Below are 11,153 nucleotides of genomic sequence, written 5' to 3'. Positions count from 1 at the left end.
AGTTCATGAAAGAAAGCCCCATAACAGGAACGGCGTAAGAAGATTCCAGAAGCATCCTCTGGTGAAATGACCCTTCTGCCCCTGGCCCCTCAACCACATCCTTATAGTATTCCTTCACCTTTTTCATCATGCAAAGGTACTTTCCGGCCTTAAGCCACTTTAGCTTCACTCTTCTGCAAACCCTAGCAAGAAATAACACCCGGCGGGGCTTCTTCCCACCGAGGCGGACGGTGGCCAACCGCCGCCTCCTCCCGCGGAGCGTCCACCTGAATGTGGTGGCGGAGTGGTGGCGCGGCGGTGTGAGGGGATCAGTTTGTGGAGAAGACATTTTTTAGAGGTGTTCTTTATTTTTTGTTTTTTTTTCTTGGGAAAATGTTGAAGGGGGTTTGACTATATAGGGAGGTGGATTCATGTAATAATAATATTATTTTGTGATAAAGTTGTAATAAATTTGTGTTGAAATTAGTTACCTAACCTAAAAACATGCATGGGACACATTTAAAAGTTTATTGACATTTTCAATTTATATTATGCTACATCTGATTAAATATATCACGTAGATTTTTACAATTTATGTAGACATAAATATATTTATATATTCATTGGTGTGTGTAGATCAATGGTAAAAATTTGATCGATGTAACATTCATCGGGTGTAACATATAAATAACCGACATTTTCTCCACTTTTCAACTGAATTTAATATTTTTATTTCATATTTCATGTAGAAAGTCTAATTTATTTTTTATTATATTTAATTAGTATTTTATTGGATATGTAAAAATATATTTATTACTATATATATAATCATGCCTCGTCAGATTACTTATATCCGATTAATTTAGATTAGATGAAATTGGATTAAATTGAGAAGTGGATTCTAAATAACATATCAATTTTGTTTACCCTGTTTTAATTGATGAAAAAGGAAATAAATGTATTTTAATTATCAGATTTCCCACATTCTTAAAAAGGATAAAATCGGTATTTATGAGGGATAAGCAGATGTGATTGCAATGAATAAGAGAGATTGTGAAGATTATGCAGACCAAATTGAGAACCAAAACCGGATTTTGCAAATCCGGCCAACAATTTCGTATTATTATAATTTTGTATTCATAATTTAATGTTTAGTCCTCAATGGGTCGGAATTGTATTTTTTCAATGTAGTACGGATACAAAAAGTCGAAAACGGTGTTACAGGGAAACGGGCACAGAGAAACAGAATGTCCAAAAAATGGGATACGGGCACTTGGGGAAACGTGTAAATATTAAAAGTATAGGAGGTATATTTATAAATATGTTGTATAAACATATATTAGGTTTTATTTATATATAATTTGTTTTTAATATATTTCCATACAAATATATTCAAAATAAAATATTATTATCAACTATTGATTACAAATTTGTAATTGATCATTAAATTATATAAATAATTAAAGAAGCAAAAGTAATTGGAAATTCGCCATTCAAACGTGTTTCTAATTTTTTTAACGATTGCAAAATAGTACATAAGATATCCGGCAGGTGTCCTCAAGTGTTGAACACGAGACGTGTCCAAAACACGAATAAATTGAGAAGTTGAAGTTTCCGTGCTACATAGTATTTTTGGGAAAACTACAGTTTTCATCCCTAAAGTTTTCACTGATTTCACATTTGGTCCTTTATGTTCACAAAAAACACATTTAGTCCCTCATCTTTCAAAAATCCAACATTTTTAGTCATTTTCGTCAGTTTTTCGTTAAAACTAACGGAACCAAGCGTGTCCACATCACTGTTTTAACTCTTAACTGACGGACTAAAGGGTAAATTCACGGAAATGACCAAAATTGATAAATTATTAAAACAAGAAGGACCAAATGTATTATTTTGTAAACATGAGGATCAAATGTAAAATCTGTACAAACTTAAAGGATGAAAACTGTAATCTGCCCTAGTATTTTTCTATCAAATCAGTTAGACCTCTCAATATGGGCTTTTGTTGAGCTAGAGTCCATTGCATGTTGGGCCAATTTCATTATTTTTAATTACTCCTTTTAGACATATCAATTAAATATTATTTATGGGCAATAATTAAAATAATTAGGAATTAGGATATTAAGGAGTGTCACACGTGATAACTATCTCTTCCATTTTTTTTTTTTCTTTCTAGGTATAATAATTGTAAAATACTTTATTGGACCTAATCGTGTCACGAGCTTATCTCCATCGTCAATGATTGGTCAAACTAATGTAATAGGAAATAAATATACTCTCTTTATTTTCTTCCTGATTTTGTTATTATTACAACATCTTAGAAATTAGTTCTAAGATTATGATTTGGAAATTATTTGAATCAAAACAATGATGAACCAATCCTCCATTTAGATCTTAAATTATTGTAATTTAAAAAATAATAAAATTACTCATGTTACATCTTGTAGCATGGACACAACGTAACGGAGATAGATGTTGGACACCATAATGTAGGGAAAATATGTAAATATTAAAAATATAAGGGTCCATCCATAATTTCTAAAAAAAATCATACTCCATCTGTTTCATAATATCTGTTTCTTTTGATAATTTCTTTTGTTCCAATGCTGCATTAATTACTTATTTTTCAATTTTACCGTCATTAACTCTATAGCACTCTTCTTGTATTAATTAATAAACAAGGGTATTTTGGTCCATCAATATCTATTTTCCTAAAATCAAGACATATTTATTGAGATTCTAATTAAGATTTGTGCCAAGGTGAAAAACGACACATATTTAGAAACGGAGGGAGTAACGTTGAACTTATATAATTATTTGCAGCTGCAAATTATATACAATTTACAAGTTTCAAACCAAACTATTATTCCTCATATTACATTTGCGACATATAAATTTATTTTATTATCGAATTAACATTTATAAAAATATTAAAACACCACTAAAAGTGAAAAAAAAAGACTAAGATTTTTTATTTTTTTTTATAAGTGTAGGCAATTCCGAGTTTTTACACTTAAAACGGATGTTGAATTCTTCTTGGGGGAAAACGTATTTCTATTTTTTCATTATTACCAAAATCATCCCCAAATTTTCTTAATATTTATAAAAACGACCCCAAAATATTTCCAACAGATGTCCTAATCTACCGCAAATTAAATGCTTCCATTTTTTTATTGCACACAAGGAAAATCAATAATTAAAAAAACATATAAATTGGATAGTAGTAGTGTACTTTCCAGTATTCCCAACGGACACGTCTCTTCTTCTCTCACCGTCACCGTTTATATACCCCGTTCCGTTCCGTTCCGTTTTCATTTCTACTGTAATAAATAATTCTCCATACTAACACCCGTTTTCCAGCTCTCTCAAACATGTCTCAATTGAGTACTAACTCTCCTGCTTACGGTACAACCACCTACTCCAGCATTCTCAAAATGCCCGTGAATATTTCTCTGATTTTTCTTTTTTTTTTTTCTACTTCGAACGATAGCGTCTGAAATTGGGTGGAAAAATCGAGGTATCTGAATCTGGATTTTTGTTGTTTCGCGATTGATTGTTTGTTGCAGATATGAGCTTCGGAAGAAAGGACTACGAGTTTCTCAAGGAGATCGGGCTCGGGCCGCAGAATTTGGGCTGTTTTGTTAATGGTGTTTGGCTGGGTAATGGGCCCGTCGTTTCTTCTGTAAACCCTGCTGATAATCAGGTTTTGCTTGTTAATTTGTTTTTTTAGCTCAATTTAAGTTTTCAGGCATGATCATGCATATAAGTTATATATACATGTGTGTGTGTGTGTGTGTGTGGGTGTGATTGAGAAAGATGCGGTTCGGAATCTTTGGTGCATGATGAGATATATCAAATGCATGAAGATAACTATTACTGAATTGTTGTAAATTGATCTTAATTTCTCTATTTTCATTTAAAATCTTTGGTGCATGACTTGTGATTGTGAAAATGACTGTTGAAAGTGATTGGTTGCTATGTGTTTATTTTTTATTCCCAGTTTTATTTTTGTATCTACATGATTAAAAATAAAATAATAATCTCCTTGTGGGGTTTATTTATGTAGGTAATTGCTGAAGTTGCAGAAGCATCTATTCAAGATTACGAAAAGGGTATGCAAGCGTGCGCGCAAGCCTCGAAGCTATGGATGCAGGTGCTCCGTTAATTCAAACTCGTAAAAGATTTGATTGGTCGATTCAAATTCTGATGTTTTGTTTTTGTTTTGTTCAGATTCCAGCACCGAAGAGAGGTGAGATTGTACGACAAATTGGCGATGCACTGAGGACAAAACTCCACCCCCTCGGTCGGCTTGTTTCCCTTGAAATGGGAAAGATACTAGCCGAAGGAATCGGGGAAGTTCAGGTATATTGATTGTCATCCTCTAATATAATGTTGATATCATTTAGTATTTAATTGACATTGAATAAATCGGCTACTGAAAAAGAAGGTGGTTAATGTTGATCTTTTACATGGATCGTGCTAATTCTTGAAAGACGATATGAAAGTATGAGCGGTCGAATCTAAATTATTTACTGTGTGATTTTAGCCATGTTTTTTTAACTATATGGTAATTATAGAATGACAATGACAAAGGGCTTAATCAACATGCTGGTGGATGTGTCAGGAGTTTCGCGTCGGAACTTAGGTTAATCTAAAGGTTGTAAAGAAAAGCGTGTAGAAACTCGTTGCCATGTCAGAGAGATGGATTGCCATTTGTCAAGAAGCTAACGTGATTTCCCTTTTAGTTTTTCTGACCGATTTATCCTCACCAAACAGATTTTGTCGTCACAAAAAGATTAAAAAGAAAAAAGAATAAAAGCATAACGAGACAAAAGATGGAAAACAGTTACGATCGGGTCGTAAACTATTTAATAGTTTCTGATTGGCTGATTTCTAGAAATGCTTGAAGTCAATTGTTGTCGCTCACGGTTTTTAGATTCTCATCCTATCTTCTAACTTTACGGTTTCTGTTGGGACCATTTTATATTTAATTAATACTTTGGAAGACATTGAAATCCGGCACATTGCCGGCTGACAATATTGAAAGACACGACTTAATCGAAATCTAGTAGGCATTTCATCGTTCACATTCAATTTTAAGGATTCGTCAATATATTTATATGAACTTTCACGATATCCGACATTTGTTGATGTGTCTCATGTCAGACCATTGGTTGTGCAGGAGATAATTGATATGTGTGACTTTGCTGTGGGATTGAGTCGTCAACTGAATGGGCAAGTCATACCTTCAGAACGTAAGCTAATCACGCTCTCATTCCCTCAATTTCACATATGAAATTGATGCCTTTTCTTTTATTATAAATAATTATAAATAATATATTCATAGATTATCTGTGTAATTTTGTTTCTTTTGTTTAATGAAACAGGCCCTAATCATATGATGTTAGAGGTATGGTAGATATTACTGCTTTCATTACCGGAGCTACAATTTTTTCATATAAAATAACTTGCTATTCCTAATCTTGTTACATGCTGTCAACGAACAGATGTGGAATCCTTTAGGGGTAGTTGGTGTAATAACAGCTTTCAACTTCCCGTGCGCCGTTCTTGGTGAGTAATTGGACTTCTTACCGGGTCGACCCGGAAATATTATACTATCATGTCTTATCTTGCATTATCTTGCCTTTTAGGGAGCTTTTTTGTTGGACGTCCGAGGGTCCGATAAAATAATTGGGTTTTCATTAATTAATCTTATCTTGGCTAATCCTATCTTGGCAACCAAACAAGGCCTATATGTTTAAAATAAAATATATTTGTTTGGTGTCTCTATGCAGGATGGAATGCATGCATTGCTCTAGTTTGTGGAAATTCTGTCGTCTGGTATTCTTCTGATTTGCTCTGTATACTTTTAGTTTATTCTTTTTTTCTTTTTTTTTTTCTCCGTCGGGTATTTGAATTTGGGTTCTGAATCTATATGAAATTTCAGGAAGGGTGCTCCGACGACACCTTTGATTACTATAGCCATGACGAAGATTGTGGCTGGGGTATTAGAGAGGAACAATTTACCCGGTGCAATTTTCACAACCTTTTGTGGCGGAGCCGAAATTGGTCAAGCTATTGCAAATGATTCACGCATTCCTCTAGTTTCCTTCACTGGGAGTTCAAAGGTACTGTGCGAGGTTCTGATTTTTCGGTAAATCCGATGAAAAAAAAAACTTTGGCCAAATCATATTTCTAACTGAATTATGGATCAATGACATTAATCATTTTGTTTTTTAAATATATGTTTAAGGTGGGACTAATGGTCCAACAAACAGTGAATCAAAGGTACGGAAAATGCCTTTTGGAATTAAGTGGAAATAATGCTATAATAGTGATGGATGATGCGGACATTGAACTTGCTGTTCGCTCCGTTCTGTTTGCTGCTGTCGGTACAGCTGGCCAGCGCTGCACGACATGTCGTAGACTGGTATGGCGGGATATCTTGGATTATCCCATTTATTTTCGGCAATAGAATCTTACAATTGGAATCTAAATTTTTTTTCTTTTTTTTTTTGGTTTTTAATTGTCTTGTCCTGGAAATGAATGAAGCTTCTCCATGAGAGTGTTTATCAGAAAGTAGTTGAGAGATTAGTTGATGTTTACAAACAAGTCAAGATTGGAAACCCATTGGAGAAGGGCGTCTTACTCGGGCCGCTGCATACACGTGCTTCGAGGGAAAACTTTGTCAATGGCTTAGAGAAAATCAAGTTTCAGGTCTGTAGCATCTCTTGCTCGAATTTTTAATCCTATTTTGATAAATAATTATAATTTTATTATTATTTGTTTACCTACTTGGCTAGCTTGCTTATTTTAATCAGTAACTCTTCGAGTGTCAAGTGCATTTGGATCGATGGATTTGAATTAAGGGATGCATTTTAAATGACATGCATTGACGCGAACGAAAATAAACTAAAATTAAAATTGAAGAATATAAACCTGGTGAGTTATTGCAGGGAGGAAAGATTCTCATTGGTGGCAATGTTATCGAGTCTAACGGCAATTTCGTACAGCCCACCGTAGTTGAAATATCTGCTAGTGCCGATGTTGTTAAGGAAGAATTGTTTGGTCCAGTTCTCTATGTCATGAAGTTTCAGGTGACACACATAAGCCCATATCCGACTCTTGCTCGCTCTTGTCTGAATATTTTTATTTATACAGTACATCGATTTCTTCACTTATGTATTATAATAATACTTGTGCAGACATTCAAGGAAGCAATCAAAATTAACAATTCTGTACCTCAAGGTCTAAGCAGTTCCATCTTCACCCGCAGACCTGAAATTATATTTAAATGGATTGGGTGAGTAATTATACTGCCTGTGTGTGTGTGTGTGTGTGTGTGTGTGTGTGTGTGTGTGTGAGAGAGAGAGAGAGAGAGAGAGAGAGAGAGAGAGAGAGAGAGAGAGAGAGAGAGAGAGAGAGAGAGAGAGAGAGAGAGAGAGAGAGAGAGAGAGAGAGAGAGAGAGAGAGAGAGAGAGAGAGAGAGAGTTCTGACATACATGCATTGGATTTGATGCAGGGCAATAGGAAGTGATTGTGGCATTGTAAATGTGAATATTCCGACGAGTGGTGCTGAAATAGGCGGTGCTTTTGGTGGCGAGAAAGCCACCGGAGGTGGCCGTGAAGCTGGTAGTGATTCTTGGAAACAATATATGAGGCGCTCAACTTGGTAAAAACTCAACCAATCTTCTTCACTCACTTATTACAACCTCGTATTCGAACATACAAATCTTTGCTCAAAAAATATATTCATCAGATTTATCGAACAACCTTTTCAAATTGAGTTTCTGATTTTTCGGTTTTTTTTTTTTTTTTTTTTGGTGTGTGTGTGTGTGTGTGTGATGTGCAGTACTATCAACTATGGGAGTGAACTGCCTCTGGCGCAAGGGATTAACTTTGGCTAGTCGAAAAACCAGAAGAATAATCAATTTGGTTAAACCTAGTTTAATCAAATTCGTTTGCTGGCGTATAGGTTTTTTCCTAAAGGTTTGTACTTTGTAACTAACCATGGAATTATTTTCGAATTTCGACTACATTTGGACCAATCTATGACCATTTATTCGTTTTAAAGTTTCGTTTTTTTATTGCGGAAAGGCTTTTATTGCTCTATTAGTTGCTAATGCTCTTGCTTAATACTCGTTTTGGTTTGCTTTGCTGCGCACGTATCAAGAAAATTAATAAATACGCACGGATTAAGAGTGGATTGACTTGGATAAAAAAAATGTAGAAACTCGAACATTTGTACAAACAAGAACTAGTTCTACATTCGAAAAACAAACCCAAATTTCCTCTCTACATTATTATTACATCATACGAAAATCACAAACGAAGCACTAGAGCTTCACCGTATTCTCCTCCATCCTCACTCACAACCTTCTTCCACCCCACAATGAAACGAGGCCTCGACCAGTGTCAAGCTCGGGATACAACTCTCCGACCGAGTCAACCCGGTACCCTTCATATCAAGATTCCGTCTTCTACTAATCGGGCTGCTTGGCATTGACTTCGAGCTCTCCAAGCTCTTCCTCAGAACTTGCGTCATGGCCCGAATCAAATGCACTGTGGGGTCCAGCGGTGGGCGTGGGGCCCGAATCTTGTTGCAGAAGCTCAAATGCCGGGCCATAGCTTCGTCGAGGCTTATTAGCTTCCGGCAGCGCAAGATTTCGTCTTTCACTGCCTCTGCGCAAAGCCCGCAAACCCATTTACCCCCATACCTGGATTTAGACGCAACCAGTTAAGACTAATTAGAAAGATTCAATTTTTGAGTTCTCCAACATAGAAAAATCAAGAAAGCATATTAATTATTATCAATTAAGCAAACTAAAACTCAAAGATCAATTTTTTTTTTGTTCAACTAAACTCATTGCCATAATCACCTTTCTCGAATTGTCTCTATATATGAAGGAGTGCATTCTTCGGTAAGCCCGCAACAATCACATTTGGCGAAATCGACATCAATTTGGCCCGAAAATGTATGGCCCGGCCCGTCGGGCCCGGACGCCATCACCATGGAATCACTAATCACACTTGTTGACATTATTATAGAACACCCTTTGCAAAGAAAAAATTACCAGAGAGAGTTTTTTTTTTATGTATTTATACCAAAAAAAAAAAGAAAAAACAAGAATCTCTCTCTCTCTCTCTCTCTCTCTCTCTCTCTCTTGTGTTTCTCTCTCTATCTCTCTCTTTCCCACTCGCCTTCTTCAACCTTTGATTCCTCAGGGATGAAGAAAGTATACATGAAAGACATTTCAAGAAACCCCCTGCCTCGATTTGAATAGGAAAAACAGACAAAAAGAACCCTTTTTTTTTTTTTTTTTTGTAAATGATTTGCTGCAAATTGCAATGAATGATTAAATGGGATTCTATACAAAGAGAAAGATGTTGCTTTTGGGATTCTCGTACACAAATTTGAGGTTGAGGTAAGAAATATTGGAACAGGAAAGAGTGTATGTAATATTTATATGCAGAAGGATTAAAATGAAAATAATTTGTATATGCGCGTTTTATTGTGTGAAAGAAGGGTTCAATGATTGGTAGGTGGGGTGGGGGTGTGGGTGGGGTTGGGGGTGGATGATATATTTGATGAAATAAATTTAAGGTAAATAACACTTAAGCCCCAGTAGTTACAAACTTTTGCAAATGACTCATTTATGCTCGTAATATCAGCACATAATCTCCTTGTGGTTGATAGAAATAGTGTTTGTTAGTTTTTCCGTCAACCTTAAACGCGCGTGTCAAACTCCAAGCGGAGTCAACTGCAAAATATATAGTATTTTGATGTTTCGCAAGCGCTGTTATTTTTTTATGAAAGAACTGACAGAAGCTACCCCTATCAACCACAAGGGGCTTATGTGCTGATATTACGAGCACAAGGGGTTATCTGCAAAAACTTGTAACTATAGGGGGCCAAATGATATGTACCCATACATTTATGCACCCTATAAGTAAAATTGAAATAGTTAATTGCATTATTCTTATATTTCGTTTAACTATTATAAAACTTGTGTTATTTATATTAGCAAAAATCCATCCATAGGGTGCGTACTTAAAAAATGAATCATATATGAAATTTTATTAATAATAGTATTAAAACTTTTTTTTTAAATAATGGTTTGTTTGATGATACACGAGGTGACTTTTTTTTTTTTTTTTTTGTAATAAAGGAACTCACAGCTAACAATATACAAAATATTTTTTGGCCGTGAGAGAATTTGCCAGTACAGCATTATCGTTGATTTATAGAGAGAGCTACGAAAAATATTTCCTTGCGAATAAATTTGGAGAATTATTTTTCTTAGTCTTTTTTTTATGCCATACTGACCAATTAAATGCTTCCACTAGCAGATGCCGACGTGTATTTTCTCTTTTAATATTCGCCAGCTTGGTCTGTGGAGAATATTTAAATTAATGAAGTAATTAATATAATGGTCATAATCTATTTATTAATTAGAGTACATTTTATTTGTGTTTTCATAGTCAATTGGGATGATTCATCAATTAAATTGATTTGCCATCATATCTTATGGTACACGTTTCTTTATTTTATTGATTTTTTTTTTAATTAAAATTGGTTTAGTTGACATCTTAGAATAAGCTAACGAAGATTCGTTGTAATTATGAAATTTTAAAACCACAGAAAAATTGGGGTTTTCTTTCTTAATTTATTGCAACTATTATTATTAACGAAGTCAACAAAATGATATTCAAACATTAAAAATTATTTTGACGAAATATTATATTTACCCCCTGTGGATATACATTTACCTCTCTGGGGTAAATCTGCAAATTTATATCGAATATTCCATGGAATTTTCAAAATTCGGTTACATATAGTTCCGTAAAGATGCAATTGTTGGAATGAGCAATAGTTGAGAGGGTTATTTATAATTAACGATATGACATGGGTGTGTAAATTATTTAGTGATACCTCAGGGGTGTACCCGTAATTTATCCGAAAAAAAATTATGTCGGCATTCTTAGTTTTTTTTTAAATACAAAATCAAATAAATGTCTTTTTCAACTAGCCACATAATATAATGTCACGTTAAAACAAATTATTTGATTTGTCCAACGTAAAATTCAATGGACGGAGAATTAATTTATATAGGATTAATATAAATTTGACACATGCCCTAAAAGTTGTTCAACTGCATGTATAAATGGTTTTC

At 34.5% G+C, this 11,153-nt stretch overlaps 2 protein-coding genes across 2 annotated transcripts; one reads left to right on the top strand and one right to left on the bottom strand.

Annotated features, from left to right (window-relative positions):
* The first annotated feature begins 3,037 nt into the window (after positions 1–3,037).
* On the top strand, positions 3,038–8,052 carry LOC105955918 (aldehyde dehydrogenase family 7 member B4). Its single transcript, XM_088816573.1, has 15 exons — positions 3,038–3,384; positions 3,546–3,682; positions 4,046–4,132; positions 4,210–4,341; positions 5,162–5,234; positions 5,367–5,389; positions 5,487–5,550; positions 5,775–5,820; positions 5,927–6,107; positions 6,233–6,409; positions 6,532–6,696; positions 6,936–7,076; positions 7,185–7,282; positions 7,502–7,651; positions 7,832–8,052. Exons 1-15 carry the CDS (start codon positions 3,351–3,353, stop codon positions 7,884–7,886), a joined length of 1,563 nt encoding a protein of 520 aa, XP_088672699.1. The 5' UTR covers positions 3,038–3,350; the 3' UTR covers positions 7,887–8,052.
* Positions 8,053–8,174: 122 nt separating this feature from the next.
* Positions 8,175–9,490, bottom strand: LOC105971051 (uncharacterized). The gene is made up of 2 exons (XM_012995899.2): positions 8,859–9,490; positions 8,175–8,696 (listed from the first exon to the last, which is right to left on the bottom strand). Exons 1-2 carry the CDS (start codon positions 9,017–9,019, stop codon positions 8,345–8,347), a joined length of 513 nt encoding a protein of 170 aa, XP_012851353.2. The 5' UTR covers positions 9,020–9,490; the 3' UTR covers positions 8,175–8,344.
* Between the last annotated feature and the right edge of the window lie 1,663 nt (positions 9,491–11,153).

This window comes from Erythranthe guttata, chromosome 4 (genome assembly GCF_056151865.1).
Source record: "Erythranthe guttata isolate IM_541 chromosome 4, IM_541, whole genome shotgun sequence".
Taxonomy (NCBI): domain Eukaryota; kingdom Viridiplantae; phylum Streptophyta; class Magnoliopsida; order Lamiales; family Phrymaceae; genus Erythranthe; species Erythranthe guttata.
Note: the sequence above shows the minus strand (reverse complement) of the source record. Positions and strands in the feature narration are given on the sequence as shown.